Here is a 25,182-nt window from a genome sequence, read left to right as displayed (position 1 = left end):
CAGAGCAGCCTGAAGCCACTGCCCTTCACACATGGACCAAACAGTTCCAGACTCTCTGATAACACGGCTGGGTCTCTTTTTACTCTTCTATTCATTCAGTGATAGACAGGCCACGATGGATCAGATGATCAGATGGGCTGAAGAGCAGTCCAAGGCGTGAGCAGCCTGCGAACGGATGTTTTCTGATGCGATGTTTGACTTGGAGCCCTTCCCAGCATCTGTCAGATGGTCAGTTATCCTCTGGCCAGCCATACTCACATACTTCAGTGTGGAAGTTTGGCCAGTAAGGATTTCCTTGAAAGCATCTGCGTGTTGTCTGTGCCTGAGCCTGTTGGAGCCCACATGGCAGTAGGCTGGTGTGGTGCTGAGCACATGAAGAGATCAGGTAGAAAGGTAGCACCTGGGCTTTCAGAGGCTTTATAGCTGTTTGGGCATGCACTTCACTGCCTCCCTCCTGGTAGAGGGAAAACAACCAAGGCAAACACAATGCATCAGATGTAGATGAAGAATGTGTTTCCTCCCCAGCGCTGTTTGTGTTGGCAGAGAAGCAGGCTTTGGGGGTCTTCAGTGTGTACAATCCCAATTTCCTCAAGCAAGACTATAAATATTTCTGTCTCTGCAGATAAGGGGGTTTTGGAAGTAGAGGGACTGGATGAAAACAGGGGTGGCCAAGTTTCAGCTCCGATGCAGCTGTGGTTTCCATGATCAAACAGGTCACTCTGCTCCTTGCCACCCGCCGCATCCCCAGCTCGACACAGCAGCTCTTGTCAGTGTATTTGCATTCCAGCACTGATGGGTTACACCACCCAGCCTGGCACAGGACAAGGCAAAACAGAGGCTGGCTGTCTCCCTCTGTTATTTTTGTCACTGCAAAATGGCATAAAGTCACAGGGAAGCTGGTTTGGGGCTGCACCCGTTTCACAACACGCTCGTTAGCAGGACAGAGCCTTGTTTTATCAAGTGCCCGCTAATAAAAAGCTTGTAGTTGTGTTAAATATTGTTTTCAGAACTACTACAGATGCACATTTTCAGCTGTTTTAGATACTTCCTCAGCTGGCAATCTTTTTTTGTCCTGGTGAAGGAGCCATGGGGTCTATGCTCAATTTACAGGCATATAAAACACACAGAGTTAACTGTTGATGAATCCATGGCAAAAAAGAATCCTGCACAGGCATGTTCTCCATTTTCTAGACAAGAGAAACAATATCCAGTGGCAAAGCTCCCTAATAACCATAATCTCTGTTCAAACAGATCAGAGAGCAGCTAAAACCCATCTCACACAGGCTGCAAGATGCATGTGAGGTGTTGTCAAAGGATGTTGAATAAAAAATACCAGAGAAAACAATCATCTGTTTTGAACAAGGGAAAATCTGGGGTTTTCAGATGAATTTGTTTCTGAAAAATAATGGGTCTCTAAGACTTGAGATGAGCCTTGGCTTTGACACTCAAGCAGGTCTGGGTGGTCATTTCAGCCTGCAGCTACACCAGAATCCTTCAGAGAGGACATTGGCTTTGCAGGGGAAGCACATACTGGGAACAGAAGGGCTGGGTTTTTTTTTTACAAACAGCTTTCCAAGGCTGTATCAGGTACTATGTGGCATTTCTGCAGTTGAGACTTGCTGATATACCCTTAATGATCATCCTTAAGCATCATTCTTCTTTGGAAGCTAAGCAAAAGAACAGTCCCATGGAGCTGGCAGCTGTCTAGCAGCTCTGAGGACAAGTCCATCTTCTGGTGACTTTGTTCCCAATGTATAAAAGCAGCATTACAGTGTGTCAGATGTGTGAGAACGAAGTTTTCCATTCTTATAATTGGTTTTAAACAGCATCTAAGCTGATGTTTTCCTTATTGTGCAAACGCCTCATCGAAGCTCTTAGTGATGTACAGGGTAATATCCCTGCCATTCCCATCATTTTCCATTCACATGTGCACTCTCCTGGTGGAGGATGTTTTCTCAGCATGAGAACATGCAGCTCTGTGTCAGGAAATTGCCATCTCAGTAGCATGTGGGGGATGATAACAGGGCATGGCTCCATATCATCTCCCAAGATGCTGCTGTGACGACGTCTACCCAGCGAGAGACAGAGAGCAAAAAGCTGTGAATCTGAGAAACTCAAACCAGCAGCACCAAGCAGCAAGCTTTCCTGGAGTGTGCATAAAAGAAAGAGGAAAGAATATCACTTCAAGTAAAAAGAAAATGACAAAGATAGGACAGGGAAGGAATTTTTGCTCCTACATGGCAAGAACATGGAATTCACACTGAGCACAAGGACTTTCAGAGCGTAATGACAGCTGCATAAACACCTAGATATAGCAAAAGAAAGGCTTGATATGGAAAGATGATTGCTCAGCAGTTGAGTCTTGTGGATCTACCTGCCTCTTGGTCCCATGGGAATGGCTTGGAGACTGATTCCAGAGCAGTAGGAACACGCTTTAACCCAAACCCAGAAGGTATAAGGCACTAAAAGTGTGGGGACCAGAAGACACTGAGTGATAAGGATTGCAACATGAGAAAGGAAGCGAATGTGCAAGTTTGGCACAAAGTGGCTTTTTGTGGCCACAATCATTGAAAAGTAGGATTTACTGAAGAAATGTTGACCTGTCTTTAAGCAGCATCTGGTGGCTGGAAGCAATGTTAACAGAACACTTCTTGTGTACATCCACAAAGAAGCCCACGGGGAGTTCTGATGTCAGCTTCCAAAGTCATCGTAATGAATCTGATGCCAGTATGTCTGAGGGTCTGATTAGAGGGAAAAGATTCATGAAAGATAAGAATGAAGCTCTTTTCCAATATTTTTCTAAGCACTTTTGCTTATTTTCGTTGCGGTTAACTTCACAGGAGCATGGAATAATTCAGCTGGAAGAGAGCTCAAGGGGTCTGTCATCCAACCTCCTGCTCAAAGCAAGGTCACCTATGGGGTCAGACTAAGTTGCTCATGGATTTATCCATCCAGGACTTGAAAATCTCAATAACATCTCTAGGCAAGCTGTTCCAATGCTCAACCATCCTCATGGTGGGAAAGTTTTCCCTTGAGTCTGAGCCTCTCTTGTTCTGGTTTCTGACTGTTGTCTCTTGCCCTTCCACCAAACACCACTGAAAAGAGCCTGGCTCTGTCTTCTTGATGACCTTATAGTTACAGACAACTATCAAGTCCCCCTTTCAGCTCTGCCTCCACCAGCCCTTGTCCTTCAGCCCCTCCTTACAGGGCAAGAGCTTCAGCCCTCAAACATCTTGATGGAGCCCGTCCCAGTCCTCACTGGCATTTTACTCAGTCACCACAGCAGGCTCTCTTAGAAAGGAACATCATGAGTAAATCTCTACTGCCTCAGAAATGCAGAGCTTTGTTCTTCTGTCTCAACCCTTCCCAGAACTGAATTGAGTAGCTGGTGACCCCCACTCCTTTCCATGACAGAGAAGGGTTATTTGAGAGAAGCATCTGCATTTCTACCGTAGTTAGAAGATTTAACACCCTCCCCTGGAATCAGCTGCCAGTTGGGGTGTGCATATTCCTGGTACAGAGACTGATGATTGGAAAATGGTGTCTGATTTTGATCTCTTCCCTTTGCATTAATAAGGACAAATCAAACGACTTCAGACTTGAGACTGCTCTTTCAGGGGATTATTTGCATCACAAGAAACTGAAGAAGTGTATTCTCCTTAATTTCCCCAAGCAAAGATCAAGATAAAGTTTACAAACAGAGGTTTTTCTGCATTGCAGAGTAGGGTGGAATGAGATGCAGCATTTAGGGAGAGGCTGGAAAAGAACCCACGTTCTAACAGCGTGGTTAAATTACTGAGGAACGACTTCTGCATGTCATGGCTTCTCCTCCACCTGACTTTTAACAATCTGGCTTAGAGATCTTCAACAAAACATGCAAAAGTAACACAGATCAAAGAGAAAACTTTTCTTTGAGATAAGCATTATTGGACGAGATTCTTTGACTATTGTTTTACAGAAGGTCAAACTATGTGACCACATCATCCTTAGGTTTGAAATCGCTCTATGTGGTGGTATGCTGATGTGTATAATGAGATCTTTAGGTTGAGAAAAGGAGGTAAAGGATTCAGAACTTTACATTTACTACAGATTTGCTGTTACTTCTCCTTTTTTTTTTTTTCCATGCAGAACACACAATAAGGCTAAAAATATTACCCAAACTCCAAATGAAAAGTATTTACTATAATACCCATTGCTTCTTAAACCATCTTGATGTAGAGACACTGACTCCAAAATAGATGTAACCCTGAATAGTATCTGTTGATGTGTCCATAGGAATGAATATCTCTTAAATGTATCTTTCTTCCTCTCCAGAACTACAAGTAGTGGATAAAAAGTACTTGAGCACTGAATAAAAGGTCAAAAAACCCCTCCAAACCCTTCCAAGATGAATTCAAGACAGATAAACCCCAAAGCATTCAGTCTTGCATTTGGTGAAACATAAAATCACCCACAAAAATCCAGCCCAGTCATGAATGATCTTCATGATAATAAACTCCTCTTAACTTGAAAGAACGGAATGTGTGGGTGGCAAGCAAAGATAAATGCAATTAACCTGAGGGAATACGGATCCACTCTCATTAATCATCATGGTTCTGTTGAAGCCCTGGAAAGGACACATTACCAAATGCCACTTTGTATGACTTTCCAGCAAGCATTATAGCTGGGATATTTCAGTTCACTACATAATCACCACTACTAGCAAAAGAGGAATGTATTCAGAAGTGAATATGGTGTAGGCTATTCCGGGTGAATTGCTTTTTTAAAGAGGAATTCATTAAAAACCCCCTCAGTTCTACCCAAGTTGTTGCCCATGGGCACAATGTGGAGCCCACAGGGATTACTGCAATTTCTTTGTAAGCTTCCAGAATAGGGAATGTATTGCAATTCCCTCTCCAGCTATCGAGTTATGTCGAAATGAGGCTCTTAAAAGGCCAGCTTTTCCTGACAAGAGGGACACACTGCATTCACCAACATTTCAAATGCCTCCTATCCCCACTTGAATGGTCCTCATTTGAAAAGAAATGGTGTAACCTGGTTTTCCTGGCTCTGGGAGCAGCTGCACACACAGGGCACAGATGTGTGTTTGAGCAGATGAGTAAGATTTGTGGGAATGCTCTTCCTGGGTGTCAGGAAAAAGCAATTTGGGACGATTTATCAGCACTTCTGGAAAAGTGTGGTTGTATAAGAGCTGCTTTGCAATCAGAAGAATGCCTGAGAAATACCCAAACTTTCTCTGGGTTAATTGTCTCTTTGAGTACAACCACCACGTTGCTTAAGCATAACTGCCTCTTTCCTCACAATCTCAAAGTGTAGTCTGGCTCCAAAAATCCTCCCAGCTACGTCCACAAAAACCCCATCGTTGATCTAGCATCCTGAGGCAAGATCTAGGCTTTAAGTCATGATGCTTTCCTAGGTCTGGGGGATAAATGGCATCTTGCAACATGGCATCCCAAAAATGCAGCAAAACCCAACTTTAATACAAAACAAAAGAGAGTCAGAGAGAAAGAATCTGCCTCTGAATTCCTTCTCCAAAAACTTGGTTGCTAAACAGTGTTGCTGAGAGGGAGAAATTGCTTTCTTGTCTTTCAAAAGGATTTGAGGTTTCAAAGGCTCTGTCCCACTGTAGAATGAAAATCACAGATGCTTTACAGCCTTTACATTTCTTACCAGTTAAATGTCTCCAAAGCCTCTTTCTTACCACAGATCTCATAAACCCAGAAAGAGCCTGGTGTGTCTCCCACAGCTCTTCCCAGCTCCACATCACCAATACTAAGGTGAATTTGTCCTTCACCTGCAGATTTATACTCATTGAACCACCACCTTCCACATTCCTCTCCTGCAGCTGAGCTTTGCTATGACCCATTCAATACTTTATGTTCTTGGGCTTCTAAAGGCTTTTAATGCTGAGAAGCAAATGATGACATTCACATTGTGCTTGTCTTACAAACTCTTCTTTCAACAGATACAAATAAAGTAATTGCTCATAAAAAGGGCAGTTACAGTCCAAAAATATTCTGTGCTCAGTTCCTCCTGTTCCAGACCATCCTTACAGGCACCCCTGAACTTTCAGCCCTGGCTGTAAAACAAAGGGTAAATGGTGATTTTGTAGACATTGACATTTCACAGAACTACAGAGTGGTTTGGGTGGGAAGGGGATCTTAAACCTCATCTTATTCCAACCCCCCTGCCATGAGCAGGGACACCTTCCACTGGACCAGCTTTCTCAAAGCCCCATTCAATTTAATGCCTCGTTTATTAAAGTCTTCTCCCTCTTCTCTTGGGCCACAGCAGCAGAGGCAGCCTGGGAGGGAGGAAGGCAGGCTGCAAACCTTTCTAATGAGGAGAGAGGCAGGCAGACCCATGGGCAGCAATAGCCCTGCAAACCCCTGGCATCACTCTCAGTGCCTTCAGAGCCTGAGGAGGGAAAACCTTCCAAATGTGGTTTCTTGTGGTATGCAAGAAAACAAACACTGAATCTCAAGTTATTGCATCTACTGGGGAGGTAGCACTGCATTTAACACCTTGTTGCTCTAGTTGCCTTTTGTTTTTTCACTGGGCTTTGGTTGACATTTGATGTGTAAGGGAAAAAGGTAACTCCAAAGATTTGGTTTTCCCATTCCTAGAAGAGGCAGAGTAAGTTACAATGGCCTATGTAAATCCCAGCACAGAGGAATGAAAGTCTGATTTGTGCCTGGCCCTGCTGGGTGAGTTGGATGAGGGCAGCCCCTGGGCCAGCTGAGCGATTCATGCCCACCTCTGCAGGCAGAGTGGATTTGGGTAGTGCTTGGGAAGGACAAAACTGCGACACTGCTGGGTGGAAACTGCTCAGGTTGGAGGGCAGAGCCTTGAGCACATCAGTCCCTTCTGTTGCCCACAGTGTGTGAACAGAGAGCCATATTTACACACCCAGGGACCCCCGTGGGGTCAGCATCTCACCCCAGCCTTTTCACAGCAGCTAGGGGAAGTGGGGAGCCCTTGCAAGAGATATTGCCTCCTCCCTCATCTCTGTGGGATATTGTGACACCAAATCTGCAGCCTACAATTCTGAGACGTGGTTTTGGACCAGCCTGAAACAACAATGAAGGGGCCAACCCTCTCCCCACAGCCCAGGACTGCTGCCCTCAGGCAGAGTGCAGTGTTCCCTACTTGAGCTGTCACGTGCTCTGCAAAGAGACTCAAGAGGCTCTTGTTAGTGATACAGAGATGTTCCCCACTTTTGTAAGCTCCTGTACTTAACCAATGAGCACTGAAGGGCTCACTGGGGATTTGAACCAGTGGGGTCTGGATGCCAGTCCCAACACCACACTCCTGGCAGCACAAGCCATGGTCCTGTGCCCCACGGACCTCCCCACACCACAGCCTGATTCCAGCCCTTCTTAGACTTCTCCTTGCAGGACATGGTGCTTTGTCAGGAGAGCAACAAGGAAGCAAGATGCCAGCTGGCCTTTGATGTCTCCAGAGTAGGGTCATCAGAAAAACCCCATGGCATCAACAAGGGAATGGTGCCTCGCGTTACCCCCAAAGTTTGCCTTTGCCACCTTCTTCTTGGCTGTTGGCTCCAATACAGCTGTCCTGCCAGGACAATCAACAGCTTGCAGCAAACATTCCCCTTTTTGGGCTAGTTAAATGTCTTTGACAATTCCAAACACGGCTGTTTCATCAAGCTTTGGGATTTTAAACAAGACAGATCCCTGTTCCTTGTAGCTTGACGTACATCTATCACTGACAGACAAACCACAGCTAGACCACGGTACTGAGATGAAATTTCAGCTCAACACATGATTTCTTTTACAGTCTCTGAGTCTCATGAGAGTTGTGGAAGGAGGAAGATAGTCAGACACCCACAGGCAGCCCAGCCTGCAGCAGAGGCTGTGCCACTCTTGCAAGACTCACTAAATTCAAGGTTGATGAAATATAAAGAGATGCTAGCTGTTAAAATAAATAGCTGAAACGGCCAATTATTCAAAGATTTGGCCAAAATATTCAACACTCTTGGCCAGAACTGTGCAGGCTTTTAACAGAGTGGCAAACAACATCTAAAAACAAAGTCACTGCTTTGCACTTCAGTGCACTGATCTAAAACACATGGGCACCAGGAGGCTTTCAAAAAAACAATCTCTGGGGTATTTTACCTGGGAAAAGGTGTGTTTTCCACTCACTCTGTTTTCTAGGGTAGCTCAAGTATTATGCCTTGTCCCTAAGGAAATGTCTGCTACAGATTCAATGATTTTAAAGCAACTGATTCCAAGAACACAGAAGACATGAATCGAGTGCCCATGTGCCCTGACAAGCGGCACCTCTGCAGTCTCCAGTGAACCTGGAACGTGTTCCAGCAGATGCAGCTCTCTTATTTGGATACTTCAAGGTGGATGCAGATCCCTCTCACCCCCCAGGGGTTGGTAGCTATGCAGAATGATGAGTCTATGTTCATTTTTGGATTGTATCCCTCTAAGCACACACTGAAAAGGTTTGTGCTTGACTGTCTCACCAGAGATACTGAGGTGAGGGGAGTTTAATGGAGAACTCCGGTTAAAACAGACACTGCCTGTGCTAGGCTGGAAAGTTTGCTTTCCCTTTTCCCCGACCTCTGCCAGCATCACCAGAGATATTGTGTTATCTGTGAGCTCTGCTCCATCCTCTACCCACCACCACACACAGCCTGCCAGTGGTGAAGGCAGCCCACTTACCTGTTGCCTTCTCGGGGTTATTGCACATGAAGCACTGCCAAGCCCCAGCTTCCTCGCTGTAGCCAAACAAATCAAAGAACCTCACTTCTTCCAGGTGCATCTGCACATGGTCCAGGTCCTAGGGCAATGATTAGAAAACACAGACTCACTCATGAGATGAAGCACTGCATGGTCAACAGCTCATCACCCAAAACCAGAGCAATGCACAGTGGGGGCTGAGTGTCCTTTTCCATGTGTCCTGAGGACAAATGATCTGATGGCACAAGGGTGCTAAGCAGGAGGTGTATCTCTCTCTATCATCAGTGGCAGATAATGTATAAATTAAATCTTAGTTTGTAGGAGGCAGAGAACTAGTCTAGAGTTTTTTTTTATTGCTGCCAGCAATGTGCTCAGCAGTCCTGCCCAGCACCTTTGCCACCAGCTCAGTGACCTTTATTACCTCCAGCCCTCCCTCAGGATCTTTGCAATTGATCCAGAGGGTTGTGGTCTCTCGTAACACACTGTGGTGCTGGGGACTTCTCCTGTGCAGATGCATCCCCCACCAAAGCAGAGTCGGTGGCTGGGGACCTTAATGAATGACTTGAGTCTCTGAACCCAGCATCTGGTGAGAAGCACTAACACAAAAGTTGAATATGAACGTTAATATGGACATTTCCAAAAATAAAGCAAGAACGCGACTGATTTAGCTCACACAAAACACACCCGGGTAAATGAGATGGTACTCTGCCAGTGACAAGCCAGAGAATTAAGGATTATGCATCTGCCAATGTCTGACTTGTGAAAGAAACCTACAGAAGGTGTACTTGAAGATTCAAGGACGGAAAAAGCCAGAGGATACTCCTCTTGAGGCAATTAGTAACTGGACTGTATAATTCAGTGCATTTTAAACCCTATTATTTACTTTGAAAACAGATTGTCATCTCACCCTTAAACAAATGTTGGTGCTAAATAGCAGCAACCAAGTTACTCACTGCAAACACAAAAGGGATTGCCAGGACCACTCAGAAAGTGCTCCTATTTGTTTGTGTGGGGACTTCACAGATCTGCAACACCACATGCTGCAGCCCAAAGAAAACATGGATTTACGCAGCCAGTGGGGAAAATACCACCCCTTGCCAGGGACATTAGTTCATTGCACTGAACAAGGCTGTGCCAAGGATGCAGTTGTCTGATTTGGGCCTTTTCAGACAAGCTTTATCAACAAAGAGGGAGCAGGAGGCTGTCTGGCTCAGGGAGAGCTGGCAGCACAGCATCTCTCACCCCCAGCCTCCTTCTGCCCAGGAAAGGGAGAGGAAATGGTGATTTTCACAAGAACTGAAATACCAGAGACCACTTCTGACCTCGTGCCATCATCCCAGCTAACAAACTCAGCTGAGCCAAACATCCCATTTTAACTTTAACAGGGGCTCTCTGAAGGATGGGAAGCATGACTCACCACCTGAGAAACTCTAAACAACAAAGGTCGTCTTTCCTTTCCAGCAGGAACATGCAGAGAAAGGGGCTTAACAACACGTGGGAACACAACGATCACACAAAGAAGGTCTCGGACAGGCGTTGGCTCCATTTGCAAGCAGGTGCTGTAGGGCAGCATCCCCACAGCCCTGCTCTTCTCCCTGTCCTCGTGTGGCAGATGAGCAGCCAGGCTGCAGCTGAGAGCTGTGCTGCCCTCCCTGCTGCCTTGCTGGGCTCCCTGGTCATGTCTGGCTGTGCAATTCCTTCAGCTTCCCATGCCTCAGTGCTGAGGTCTTGCTCAGTTGCATCTGTAGCACTGCACAGTCAGATGCCAGGCTGTCCTGCCCCAGCATGCTCCATACAGCTTATACTGGGGATCACAGGTAAAACCCCATCATTTTGCTCTGTAACTGCTCTTTATACAATACTGATGTTCTTATTTTCCTCCAAAGAGGAATTCTGCATGTTTGAGGAATTCAGCTGACTGCACCACACAGCTTCTCTGTGTTTCTCCAGCTGGGATGTGGACAGTGGATCTGACACTTTGTGGGTAGTGTGGGATCCCAAGCAGATCCTTCCTGGGCAGCAGAGCTGAGTCCTCAGGTGAGGCAGTCTACACACCAGTCCCCTGCAGCGAGCTCCTCATGGAGGGGCAGATGTCCTGTGAGCAGGGGATGGCAGAGCAGAGCACAGCCACCAACATGCCCTGACCCTCCTTCCACTGCGGTGGCTGGGAGGACACAAGTCAGGCAAAACAATGATGGTGCTGCTGATGGGTCTGTGCAGGACATTATAAGTGCACATGGATCATGCTGAACAAAAAGCCCTGGAGCTTCTCCATCCTGCGAAAATATCTCTAGCAGCTGCAGTGAGCCAATTCTAGACTGAAAGAGAACAGATACCACCAAAATACCAACGCAGCAGTCTTTCTTTTCCACTCTGTGCCCTAGCATGCTTGAAATAACTTGCAATTAGCCACTTATTTCAGGAAGGGAAACACGAGGAAGAAGCTTAATTGGAGAGATTTATCTCATCCTCACGCTCCATCACCTTGAAGACCTCAGAGTCTCCATCGTGAAAACATCTTTCTACTGCATAAACTGAAACAGCAAATGAAGGAAAGGGAAGAACAGAACTAACAAGGGCTTCACAATGTTAATTATTCTTTTGCAAGCCTGCTCAACAAAAGACTCTCTTAAGGCATGGCATGGGGCTCATAAAGTGGTCACCATCCCTCTTTCCTAACACAGCGTGAGTCAATGCAAGGAATCCAGCAGCAAGCTCCAAACCGGCTCAGTTTGTGCCGTGTGGCCTGCGTGTGCTTTGATAAAGAGTGATGAAGCAACCCAGCGGAAATCTATGAGGATGCACATCTGGAAATGCTTTATTTCTGCCACATCTTAAGCCACACTGTGTAAATATTTTCTGTGGCATGAGCAGGCTGCCCCAGTGAAACTCGCCGTGCTTTCTATAAGCCAGGTACCCGCCGCAAAGCCCTGCGCCTGCATCCTGGGCCAAGTTCGGAAAGCACTCAGTGAGGAGTGATGTAAACCTGGAACTATTCCTCACAATTTACTCTGGAATAAACTTGATGTAATAGATTTCCCCCCCCACCTTCAAGTTTGCAAAATGCTTTGAAGCACATTCATTTCTTCTGGATCAAGCACAGGGTCTGCTGCAGCGTTCACTCCAACCGGGTTCCTGGTGGCTCCTGGGGGTTGAGCCTTCCCCACACACTCACAGCCCAGGAATTCCTCAGTTCCAGTAAAGCATTCAGGCACATCACATGATGCATAAAAGCCCATGTAAAAGAAAATACAGGATGCTGACACTGCATTTATGTCAACAGATTTCAAACCAAAAGGGCTACGCTTGTTGAAACAATCACACCTCCATCATCTTGCTTCCTGCACTACTGGCAGAGAAATAACATTAACACTAGAACAGTATGATAATATTCACACAATCTCATTCATTTTGTCAATATCTGAGATTCTATTAGCAATGGGAAGAACTTTTGAAACAGAACTTTCAGATTACTGCAGAAGCTTAGTCTGTCATGCAAAGTAAGGACTAGGTCACTCCAGGAATGCCCTGGAAAGAGGACACCTTCCTTCTGGCAGGGCTAGGTCTCACTCTTAGAAGACTCAAGAGGACACTACTGAGTTAAACCGAAGGGATATTGCTCTAGAAGCAAGCTCAGGTTCTGTATTAATAAACAAAACCCAAATTGAGAAAGTAAATCCATCAGCATACGGTGCAGACCAAGGCTGAGTGTTAAAATCTTGTACCATTCCAGATGCATCACATCTGCCAGACTGTCCTCAGCCTCCCAGGGCTGTTGGGCAATCTGCATCTCCTGGAGCTTCCAGACTTCACTTTGCTGCTTAATTCACTAAATCAGTGGAGATCAGTATCTCATTTCCCCCTCTCTGCTATTTTAGGAACTCGGGGATACTCTTAGGAGTGATGGAAGCTCCCAAAAGAGGCCAAACGCTGGTATCTGAGCAGGAGCAGGATTATGTAACTCATGTGCTGGATACTAATCATGTTTCTAGGGTGCTGGATATGTTTTGTAGACTTTGTGTGCATGATGCACTACATCTAATCCTACCCGTGAAGGCTCTTCCCTAAGCTCTTTACTCACCCCAAACTCTTTCACACTCCACCAGCTCTGACTTTGGACAGGTAGATCTTGCACGGGCTCAAGTTAAGCCAGTATTGAACAGAAAAGCAGATGTAATGCCTTCAGATGAGCCAGGCTAGGATTTCAATAGCAGCTAAAATAATTAGTGCTAGCTCCACTGTGTCCAAGTAAAATGGGCCCAATAAGCTGGTTCTCAAATGTGGGGATCCCCTACTCCTTTTACAAGCCACAATGGGAGTTCTCAGTCCCATGCAGTGTTATCTTGGGGGTTCAGAAGGTGTTTCTAACCAAACTCCTGGTTTTAAATCAGCCATAACCTCAGTGAATTAATCTGATTCAGTCAGACATCTTCACACACACAACATCCTGAGAGAGGATGTTTTAAAATCATGTTTGACAACTCATTTCATCCCACTGAGCTGTATGAAGACGTTCAAGAACAAATAGATGTTTGTTTTACAATCCTACTGTGTCCTTTTCCAAGAAGCCTGATTAATAGCTTTGAAAAAGCATTCACTGAAATCCCAGAGACAGTAAACAGCTTTGAGAGAGAAATCTTTTCAGCTGATGGGAGTAACTCACGGGGCACATGCAAATCATCATTTCCATAAAACCCAAGCCTGTGTTTAACTAGGTGAATCTCTCAGTGGCTGCCAAACAGGCCAGAGTGGCAGCTAATCTGCAGCTAGAGCTTGAAACTGCCAGTAGGAAAACAATCCATGTGTAGCATCAGTAGTTTTCATCACATCAGGAACAATCCTCGTGAACCACATCGGAGGGGTGGGGAATAAGGCTGGAGACCTTTCAAAGCACAGTACAAAGCATCAACGGGGACCCAGTGAAACAGAACAGCTGGGTAATGGTTTTCTACCACCCCACAAGCTGAGTGCTTCATATGAAAAGGAGGGCAGAGGAAGGCACTGCCAAATGCCATGTGGCCATCCAGGAGGAGAGGACCTGGATGGAGGCAAAGGACCTAGAGCTGAGGCAAAGGATGGGAAGCAGGGTAGGGGAGAGAGGGTTATTTGTCATGGTTTAAGCACAGCAAAGACTTGCTGTAGCTACTGCACAGGTCTTTGTGCAGCTGTTCTAAAAAGCAGGGCAAAGTTCTTCTGGGTTTTTTTTTCTGAATAAAACCCCAAAGCTTACCTTCTGGTGTGGAAATGTAGCCTGGATCATGGCAGCCTCAAAACTGTGTGTCCCCTTCAGCTGTGTCTTCTCCCACAGGGCCTTAAGGACTTGCACAGAGTTACTCTGTGTGGACAAAGGTTCTGCAAACAAGCTCTGAAGAAGATGTTGAAAACAGGATTTCAAGCACTTTTGTCCTTGGCCATTAACACAGGACATCTTGTTCTTACAGTGGGACAGCCATAGGAGTAACCAGCAATCAGTTCATTTCTCTGTGAGGAGTTGCCATGGATCAACATGCACAGTTAGACAAATGCTCAAGTATTTCATTTCCTTTGAGTTGTTTATTTTATGTGGCAAGGCTGTAAGGTCTGGGGCTCACCAAGCATTACCTACCAGCCACTACTACACATTGCAATCTGCATGTCATTTTGTCCTGAAATGCTACTTTATGGAAACACTGGCAGCACTCGCCTCTGTGAAGCAGGTGTAGGTCTCAGTGACACTTATCTTTATGGACAAGACAGTGTATTTACCAGTCAACATCAGGAGATCCTTAACACTGTATGTGTTTAATTGGGCCTGGCTGAAGCTTTCGATCGTTGTGATCATTCAAGAGAAACAGTGCAATGCTTGTGACTGCACTGAGCAGGCAGTGGGATGAAATGCAGGACAAAAAGCCTCCACAGAACACGTTCAACAGGGGTTTTGCTGGCAGAGAGCAGGAATTTTCATGCCCTGAACATTCACAAAACAAGATGAAACCCATGTTGGGTCGGGTGCTGTCACCTCCAAAGCTCCCAGTTCTAAAGAGGGTAAGGAAACAGTCTTATCCTGCCTTGAATTATTCTAATGCCTCAACAGCACTGAGTTCTTCACTATACAAACTGCACACAAAGTGAGTGCTACAAGAAGCCTGAGCTTGGCATTCCTGCCTCTGCTGTATCTACCACATGATCTCGTAATGAAAAAATGCATCAGCATGCAGGGGCCAAGTGAAGAGTGCACCAGCAAATCTGATTTTCCATATTCTGAGTATTTGATTTCGCAACATGAACCATGTCCTTGAACGCAGGTTTCCTGGAGGGTGTTATTTCTCTTTCTAAGCAGAAATCCAAGAATCCTAATCCCACTGTCTGGTACAAGCCACGCAGACACACCTCGCTAAGACTCTACCAGGAATTTTACCATGGCTGAGGCAATGAATTGTTCTCCCCAGCTGAGCTGCCAGAAACAGCTGGATTGTTTTGTCCAAAATTAAAGGGAGAAGCAGTCAGCTCCAGGCAGCCACCTGGCATGAGACAATGTCAGCCCAATTACTTGGTGTTTGGCAAATTTATGAGCAGCTCTGGGGAAGCTGTTAGGAAGGTGCACATGCCCTTCTGTTGCACTGCTGCCAGAGCAGGGTGACACTGTCCCAGCCAGGGAGGAAAATCAAACCACAGCTCATAAAGGTTTACAAGATGCTTCTAACAAATGAACCTGTGAAACTAAGCATCCTGTCCATTGAATAACCTCTCTAGCTTCACCCTTTGTTTTGATTTTGTTCCTTTTGTTAATTGTCACTTAACTGTAAGATAATTTCACAGAATCACAGAATCATTTGGGTTGGGAAAGCCCTGGAAGGTCCTGGAGTCCCAGCCCTCATTTCGCCCTGCCCAGCCCACCACTGACCCATGGTCCTCAGCACCTCAGCTCCATGGCTTTGGGATCCCTCCAGGGCTGGGCACTCCCCCAGCTCCCTGGGCAGCCTGGCACAGGGGCTGACACCCCTCTCAGGGAAACAGTTCTGCCTCAGCTCCAATCTCAACCTCCCGTGGGGCAATTGAGTCCATTTCCTCTTGTACTTGCTACTTGGGATCAGAGACTGACCCTCACCTCGCCACATCACAGATCTCTGTGCATCTCACACACCAGCAATCTGCCATTTCACAGATTCCATCCAAGGGCTTTGAAACATGCTGTAACTATTCACTAGTATTTTGAAACTAAGTAGAAAACGGGGCCATGAAGTTAAGGATCTGTTCTGGAGACCTGAGAGAATAAATCTCTCTTGCTTTTACTTCTGCAGAGTGCAATGCCAAACAGAACATGGAGTGACTGGAAAAAAAGGAACAAAACCATGGTAATTGGTATTGAAATCTTCAGAAACTGTGTACCAGTCATGTGTCTGTGAATCTGTGATGGAGCTGCTGAAAACTATGTTTTTATCACCAGTCTTTCATTTAACTTATTATAAACAGACTATAAATACACTTTATGTCAAATTTCCCTCTTGAATGGTTCCACAGGCTTAAAAAACATCATCCCACAGCTGAGTTTAGTGTCCTGTATTTAATTTAGTAATAGTTATAGATCCACTACTTAAAAGCTTTGGGATTTTGAACAAAAGAAAGCCATAAATTATCTGAGATTAAACACCATCCTGCTGCACAGCAGACTCGGGTGCTTGCTGCAATACAAGAGAAACCATTTTTTCCCAAAAAAAGAACACAAAGTGGTGTGTTTAGAGCATGTTTGCAAAGACACAAAGCTGACTTGCACTGCTTTGAGCCTGGTTCTGGCAGAGCAGGGGGATTCTGTTGGGAGCTCCTTGGCACTGGAGCCCTAAGCCTGGGATAGCCCTGGCACAGCTGGAACAAACTAGCAAGACTGTAGGGAATAAAAGTAAAGCTTTGGAAAGAATAGCTTCAGTGGGACAAATGGAAATACCCATCCCAGGGCAGGGAAAGCCAGTTCTGGGTTCTCCAGCTCAAAAGACACCAGGGAAGTGCTGGATAGAGGCCAGGGCAGGGCTACAAGATGCCGAGAGGAACATGTGTGAGGAGGAAAGGCTGTGAGACCTGGGGCTGTTCAGCCTGGGGAAGAGAAGCCTGAGCTCAGGGGGACCTCAGTAACACTTGTAAATATTTAAAGGGTGGATGTTGAGAGGATAGAGCCAGCCTTTGTTCTCCCGTGCCCAGTGTCAGGACAAGGGGTAACGGGCACAGGCTGGAGCACAGGCAGTGCCCCTGGCACAGGAGGAGAAAGTCCTTTGGTGCTGAGGTAAGGGAGCCCTGGCTCAGGCTGCCCAGGGAGGGTGTGTAGGCTCCTCTCAGGAGGTTTCCAAACCTGCCTGGACACATTCCTGTGCCTCCTGAGCGAGGGGAACCTGCTTGAGCAGGGACTGGGGCTGGAGCAGCTCTGCAGGGATTCTATGAATGGGGAGACCTGCAGTGTTCTGGGGAGAGCATCCAAAGGAAGCAGGACCCAGCAGGGGCACGTGGGGAAGGGGGGCAATGGGCATATAAGTCCAGAGGAATGAGGAAGGGTAGTAATATTACCCCCATGGGCTGGGAACTACACAGTGCTCAGTAGTTCTTGTCAGAGATGGAACTGGCAGGGCCAAATTCAGAGTAATCTGGGAAGGAGTTAAAGAGTGAGGTTTTTCAGTGAAAAATGTCTCAGAAAAGGTAAAACCCCAAGGGTTAAAGATGCATCACTGTCTAAATTGTCAGTGCAACTGATTCAAAGCATGAGCTGCAGACAGAGCAGGGGTCACTGTGCTAAAATGCAGCGGCAGGGTGGCGAGGGCTGTGCACAGAGGGAGGCGTGAGGGCTCTGCTGCCCCAGCTCCTCTGCTTCTGCTCCTCCTAGCTCAGCCTTCTGTATTTTACTACTTCTCTCTTTGTTTTTCAACATCTGTTTTCCTTTCATCAGGAACAAAATGTTACATACATAACATAATTCATTTATTCTCTCCAGGTCCTGTTAAAGTTCAACCTCTCTCTTCAGGTTTTCATTTACAGAGCAATTCACCTCCTTTATTTTTCTCTTTCATCTTGCCTCCTCATTCCTGTTTCTGACTCTGTTCTGTCACTGCCCTCACCTTCCCTGACCACCTCCTACTGACCTGCTCTTTTGAAAAGCACTTTTTTTTTGCATTTATTTCTAGGAGCAAACCCAGGGAAGAGTGATCTGAGCTGTTAAATTCACAGCACAACACTCTGGGCATGTTTTAAACTTCAGATAAATCCTTTGTGTCTCTAAGGTTGGATTAGGGTGGGGTGAACTATGAATGGCTCTACTTAGGTTAAGAAGTGGAGCCTTACCTTTATGACACAAAAGCCATCTGTTTCACCTTGAGCTGTGAACAAGGCTTTTCTCTTACAATTTCCTACTATTTCCTACTTAGGAAACTCTACATACCTCCACACACTGGGCTGTATTTGCAAATGGTATTAAATGTGAGAACATAGCTTTGGGAAGCACACCACTGATCAGCTTTGCAAATCCTGCTCAGTCAAAGCCTCTGCAGTAAAAAATGCCAGTGGGTGCTGCACCTCTGACCTCCAACTGCAGCCTCGGGGTTGATTCTGCTCCCCTGCAACCCCCTTGCAATGCCCCCATTCCTTTGCAAGGCACCAGGGACTAACTGGAAGTTTTGCCTGAATGAGGACAATAAGGTTTGACCCCACTTTTCTTATCCCCAGGCTTGATAATCTCTCCAGACAGTTTGATTTTGTTGTATAAACTCATCAACTGCAAAATCACTCCAGTCTGCTATAGTGACCCTCTGGGAAGTCACAAGGGTCATAAGGCACTCTAGATGAGAAGCATATTTAAAGAGGTTGATCACAAAAAGCAATTTTTTCCAAGCACAGTGCAGAGGTACCACTGATTCTCATTGCACCTACCTGCTGAAAGAGGAACATGAGGTGGATCCACAGTGGAGGCTGATGGCTGACGAGGGTAAAACTGGATTTGCTGTACAGGCAGTAATGACCCTTCAGGGGACAGCTGAAGAACAGCTTTGCTACACAACTTGTAACAGTATCTAGAAATAAATATACAGAATATTAAAGTCATCTCCAGAAAAAGACAGAGATTTAGCTGCCCATGAGCAGTGTACACGCAGTCAGGCAGCACGTGGCTCTACGTTCCCACGCTGGGGTTATCTCAGTCTGTGCCAGCTCCTGAGGTGCTGAGGAGGGCACTGCTCTGTCTGTGCTCTTCAATTAGGCACAAATCATCTGACAGAACTGAGAAATTTAGTCTCCAATGCTTTAAATCTTTCATAGCAATCATTTACTTCCCAATGCAAAGGTGCAGGACAGTGCATGGTCAGACTGTTTGTCTTTGTGCTTTCTCATGCATTTGGTGCTATCATTTTGCTTATTGAACCAGACAGATCTGTCAAAACAAGACATCATTTGTTCAAGGAGTTTGTTGGAAAAAAACATCTCCTAATAAGAAACAGCCATATGAGGACCTGAGCTCTGTGGATCCTGGCTGAGACTTGGTGCATCCAAGAGCTGGTGTCTGCTGGGATGGAGGATGCAGTGCAGCTTCTCCTTTGCAACAGATGCTCCAGGATCCCAAAGATTCATACATCCATTTACAACACTACTGTGCACACAGTATGTTTGCTGGACAGGCCATCTTATACACTCATCACCAGAAGTACCAGATGTTCAAAGAAGAGCATTCTCACACTCCTACCCTGGGAGGGCTCTGAGCCACATCACCCCTCCCCATCCACTCAGAAGCAACAAGCCCTAGAGCTCAGGCTGAACCTGCCCATGCAGAGATGCTCTGGTTGCAGCTTGGCTTCTAGGAGCTCCAGATACTGCAAACCTCACTTCTCATTGAGCATAGACACTATGAGTTTGCTGGCCATATCCAAGTTTTGCACACTAAGCCAGGGAGCTGCAGCTTTTACAGCCATTCTCTGAGAGGCACAACACACAAGGGACAATGTGACACAATGAGGGAGCCTTGGCCCAGGCTGCCCAGGGAGGGTGTGGAGGCTCCTTCTCAGGAGGTTTCCAAACCCACCTGGACACATTCCTGTGCCCCCTGAGTGAGGGGAACCTGCTGTAGCAGGGGCAGCTCTGCAGGGCCCTGCCAGCCCCCACCATTCAGGGATTCTGTCACTTGCTCAAATCAGCAATCCATTGCAAGAGCAGCTGCTGACAGAACCCACGGGCCCCAGCTGCCAGCACAGCCACAGGCTTTGCAGCAAAAAGCACATAGAGAAGAAAAAGCCACAGAGCTCTAGGTCCAACAAGGACAAGGGACTTCAGATGCATTCAACAGTTACCCACTGGGAGAGGTGGGATGTGCCCATTCACAGCTGTGACTCAGTGTCACCCACTCAACACCCAGGCTTGCTCCAAAAATGCAGTTGGACTCACAGTCCTGGCTCCAGGGCACAGATAGACAGACAAAGCATCTCCAGTCCTCAGTGCTCTGTGGAATACTGTCTGTTTATGCCACCTGTGACCACGTCATCTGCTGATAAAAATCCTGCAGTGGTTATGTGTAATGCGAAGGTGTCCTTTGGGATCAACTGCTCAGTCCAACAGCTATATGCTACGTCATGTTACCTGACTCTGAACTTCCCGTGCTGGTTTTAACTGGAAATTAAGCCCTTGAGATGCAGGATTGTGCTTTTGCAAAATACTGACCCTGAGCTCTCGTTTTGTGTCTTTGGATGACTACTCATAATGATAACAGCATGTTAGGCATAACCTAATCAGACTGCTTTATTAACTTAAAACAGTGGCATCATTTTATAGCCCCTTTTGAACAGGAATGGGCAGCTATTCAAGGGGCATCATTTTATAGCCCCTTTTGAACAGGAATGGGCAGCTATTCAAGGGAAAAAGGCATGAAAGGCCTTAGACAGTAACCTTGATGCAAACACAGGAGAGAGCTGTACCCTCTTCATCAAAGTGGAGAGATGAACTTAGGAGGGGAACAATCCATCCCAGGGGGAACATCAGCTGCCGCCACCACACTTGTTTCCTAGATAAAGGCAGAAATGACACACAGACAAACCTATGCACAAAGCCACCATTGCCTTCCTCTCCCAAGACCTTCTCCTGCCAGCACCCACAAGGACAGAGTCAAAGTGTTTTCAGGGAGAAGCAAGAGCTCCCTATGGGGTCAGCCAACAAAAGCTCCCAGGGCAGCGGTGCAGAGCAGACCTGACATGGGCCAGATGGGAGGGAGCAGTGCTCAGAGGCTTGTGCTATCCCAGTGAGTCACCCTGGGGCAAAGGTGGAGGGATAAAGCACTGCAGGAAAATATCCTCATTGGAAAAATGAGTTGTAATCTCTTAGAAAATTTGGCTAACAGGAGAGATTTTAAATCCAGCCTCGTGGATCTACTGACAGTGAGAACCAGCAACAGTGAAGATTGGTATTAGAAGGCAGTCTTTCTGCCCAACAGCACAGCATCTGGAAATACTTGTTCTTTTCAGCATCTTTCACCTAATCAAGATAGGAAAGCAGGGGAGAGAAATGTAACAAATTCAGTATTTCACATAAAACCACGATGTGTGAGTGAAGAGTTTATCAGAGGTACAAAAGGATGGGTCCCTAGAGCAAAGTATCAATGGGTCAGGTTGCTGTTGGAAACACAGAAATGAGATGTTGGAACCCATTGAAGATGCTACAGAGAGGTCAGATGGCTGTCAGGCTGGGAGCAAAAACTTCAGAAGCTGGCAAGTGGAAACCACTTTATTATCCTCTGACAAAGCTGCCTGACTTTACTGAAAAAAAGTCACTCTTGTCAAGCTGGGGATGCAGAGCTCATTGAGACCTCGCTGTAGCACAGGAGTGCACAGGCATAGGAAGATCAAAGTTGACAAAAACCAGCAGAGTCACTACACATGCTGTGGGGAAACACACACAAGCCACAGCAATGCATGGTATTTGGAAGTGAGCACAGGAGCCAAACCAGACTGCAGGGACCACAGAGCAAGGCGTGTCAACAGTGCTCTGAGGAACACCTACATGGGATAATCAGTGGTGTTACAGCAGATGAAGCTTGCCTTATCTGTAAACACATGAGGAGTTCATTAATCTTTAATGATGGGCAGGTACAGAAGCCAATATGGGGCCAGAAGGAATGACAGCAAAAGCAAAGGAAAAGCCACAGGCATCAGGAGGCAATGAGTTTTCCTACCAGAGAAGGAGTTCATGAACCAAGTCAAAAAACCATGTTGATCAGAACAAGACCATTAATATCATCCAGATCACCTCCCTGCAAAGAGACAGGAGGAAGGACCTAAATCAGCCCCAGCTCTCCTGACCCGTGGGTGAGTCAATGCCAAAGCCCATCCGTATTTGTCTCTAGAGAGTGCATTTAGCAGTGGACAACTTTAAAGATGTTTCCTTTGCACTGAGATAGAGATGGAAAAAAGGGAGCTGAAGTGAGGTCACTGCTCTTGGCTTCACCAGACATAACGAAAGGAGAGGCACACTCACTGGTGTTGGGAGACTTCACACTCTTTCCTCTCATGTAGGTCTGGAAAAATGAATGTATTACAGGAGAATGTCACCTTGAAGAAGGGAAGAATCTGCACAAAGTCCTGGGACACATCAAAGCACAGATCAAAATGATGTCTCCAAAGAAGCTATAGATAGAATGCTTCCCCTGTAAACCCCTGGTTTACACATCACAGGTGCTAACTAAACCTTACACTCAAACAGCAGCAGGGGCTTGGCCCTGGTCCACTTGTGTGAAAAGTTTAATGCTTCATTATGGGAAACCATAAAGCTAAAAGTGACCATAAACCATGTACTGCCACTGCAGAAGGGAGCTGGCAGTCAGTGCCTTGCTCTTCAGTGAGCACAGTGCTTATTGTTTCGCTTAGACATGTAGGAATTGATGAGAAGCCTGGGAGGCACTCAGAGGCTGCAGGGAAATGCTGGAGTGCATTAAACAACTGTGCAGGGCAGCACAGCCCAGAGCCAGCTTTCTTGTCACCATCAGGAGGGCCACATCACACTGATTAAATCCCACCTGGGCAGGCTCCCACAGAAGTCACTGCAGCTGCAAGCAGAAGGTGGCAGAGCTCCAGGATGCCCATCCCTGGTTGGCAACTAAGAAAGAGTGCCCAGTGCTGGGTGAGGTTGTGTTTGATGGGGACATGAAGGAGGTTCCAAAATGCTGCAGAACAAAAACATTGCAAGGAATATATGGAGAGACAGAAACCCCTAACAAATTGCTTAGTGAGACATTGTGTGTGACACTGAGAAAACACTGAGGCTGATGATAGATGCAAAAATAAATGTCAGCTCAATCTCCAGAGCCCATGCTGGCTGAGCAAAACGTTCCTGGAAAAGAAAGCAGCATTCATTTCTCAATAGCAACTGAAAGAAAGCCTCCTACTCAGACAATCTGCAAACCTTTGGTATGAGACGAGTGATGACTCACAGCTATTTCTGCTAGATTTGATGTGCTGACTTTGGCAACGTCTGATAAGAAGCCAATGTTCACTGCGTGTGTTTTCCAATGGTTTGCAATGAACTACCAGTTTCAACACCTAGCAGCTCATCTCAGTTATCCCAAAATCACTGCAAAGGGGTGTTGAAATAATAAGCCTATTGTGATGAGGACTAAGATGACCCTGACCCATATCTAGCACTGTTACACTCACGTGCAAACCGACATGCCAGTACCATGGGAATTCACAGCACGTGAGCTGGGCACACTGCATGTACACACACTGCATGTACACGCACTGCATAGAACCATGGCATCATTTCAGTTGGAAAAGCCCTTTAAGCTCATGGATTCCAACCTCTCCCCTCACACTGCCAAGCCCACCACTAACCCGTGGTCCTCAGCACCTCTAACTTAAAGCACGACCTGTAATGGTCACATAGGTTGGGTCATAGTCTCCCAGAACCTGACAGCATCCACTGAAGGTGAAGGAGCTGAAGGAAAAGCAATGCCTTCCTGCAGCACTGCCCACTGGAGCCTTTCCACCCAGGAACACGCACTTCTGCTCACAAAAAAACAAGAGCTCCAGTGACTGGGCAGAGTTTTGAGAGATCTTTAACCTCTGGAGCTTTTTCTTGCAAGCATCATGAATAACAAAATAGGTTATTCAAATGTAACCATGTCAGTAGAGTTCTCTTGTACTACATCCCATATAAAAACACAGATCTCAAGCATTGTCTGACAGCTTAACAAAGTCTGTTGTGCTCAAAATATCCTCTCAGATATCTGTATTATATATGGCAAGGGGTATCCTAACACCCAGTGGCTGTTTGGCACTAACTTTTCTATGCTACATGTTCATTTTTAAGAAGCCCAACCGAAGCACTGAATGTTTCTAGAAGTGATAGCAGTACCCTTCACAAGTAGTTCCCCACTGCTGTAGCCACTTTGATTCAGACTCTGCACTGTACCCTGCTGCAGCTGAGTAACAACATTCACCAGGGGCTTTGATATTTCTAACACAACATTGCACTTCTATAATATCTTATTCAAGGACCTCAATGAAGCATTATTTAAACCTCCAAATGCCCAACAGGATGGGTCATTTTTGCTGTAGAGAAGCGTGTCAGGATGATTTAGGAGCGAAGCACATCCGTGCTCACACTTGTGCTCTGACTGAGACTGGAAGAGGTGCCTTTTTGATCAGTGCTGTATTTACAAATGGCATGTACTTTTGTACTCACTATGAGATGCAGTTTAAGCAGATGCATTTGGGACTTTCCTAAAACACACACAGAGAAATTGGCTGAGCTTTAGGTAAGTTGTTTTGCATACTTTTACCAGCCCATCACTGCAAGTTACATAAAACACTATGAACCAAATATCAACCTGTGTAACCCCAATGGATTTAAGAGGAGTTAAAGCAGAGCAAATACAGCACAGCAAGAGTTATTGACATCTGTGAGACTAGAAGGCAGTCAGTCATTCCTGGGGAAAGCAACTGGCCACATCTGCACTTGGTGATGCACAGCAGCTGACCAAGGGGGCTCTGAGGAGTGAGCGGGGCTCAGGTCTGTGGGCTTAGCTGGGAAAGGGGACCAGACAGGACTTTTTGCTAGGAAGAACAAAAACAAACCACTTGCAGGTTGAGTTAGTGAAAAAGCTTTGAAGGGAAAAAGAAACCAGTCTCAGTCTATGAAGGCGGAGACAACTTAGTTCCCTGAATCTCTGTGTAATTCCGTGTGTGGAAGCACGTAACCACTCACTCTGACTTTGCCTGGTAAGGAAAGGTTAATTTAGCTCCAGGAAGCTTTCAGGATATCAGTTAAGATGCAACAGACAGGAGAGTCCTGTCAACAAAACCTACTTGCTCTGGAGGAGCTCTCCCAACACACAGCACGTCTTGGTGAGTGCTGGTAATCCAATGTTGACTAAAGGTCCTTTTGATGTGATTTAAAGCAATGAAGTCCAAACTATGGCAAAGGTGGATCTGCAACTCTTTAAAATAATTGGCCAAAAGTATGCAAGGGGGAAAGGAAGGAAAAAATT

General features: G+C 46.1%; 1 protein-coding gene across 11 annotated transcripts in view; it reads right to left on the bottom strand.

Moving 5' to 3' along the window:
* Window positions 1-25,182, bottom strand: part of VEPH1 (ventricular zone expressed PH domain containing 1) — a 98,538-nt gene that overhangs the window by 10,899 nt on the left and 62,457 nt on the right. For 10 of the 11 annotated variants that reach the window (XR_009819512.1, XM_062005612.1, XM_062005611.1 and 7 more), the window contains 3 exons: window positions 18,594-18,733; window positions 13,939-14,073; window positions 8,691-8,808 (listed from right to left, as the gene is read on the bottom strand). Coding sequence is in view for 10 of the 11 variants with exons in the window: in XM_062005612.1 (XP_061861596.1) it covers window positions 8,691-8,808; window positions 13,939-14,073; window positions 18,594-18,733 (393 nt within the window). In the remaining variant the exon portion in view is untranslated. The remainder of the gene's footprint in view (window positions 1-8,690; window positions 8,809-13,938; window positions 14,074-18,593; window positions 18,734-25,182) is intronic. The other variant, XM_062005616.1, reaches the window with a different exon arrangement.

The sequence above is a fragment of the Colius striatus genome, chromosome 12, assembly GCF_028858725.1.
Source record: "Colius striatus isolate bColStr4 chromosome 12, bColStr4.1.hap1, whole genome shotgun sequence".
NCBI classification, from domain to species: Eukaryota; Metazoa; Chordata; class Aves; order Coliiformes; family Coliidae; genus Colius; species Colius striatus.
The sequence above is the reverse complement of the archived record's forward strand: the minus strand, read 5'-3'. Positions and strand labels throughout refer to the sequence as shown.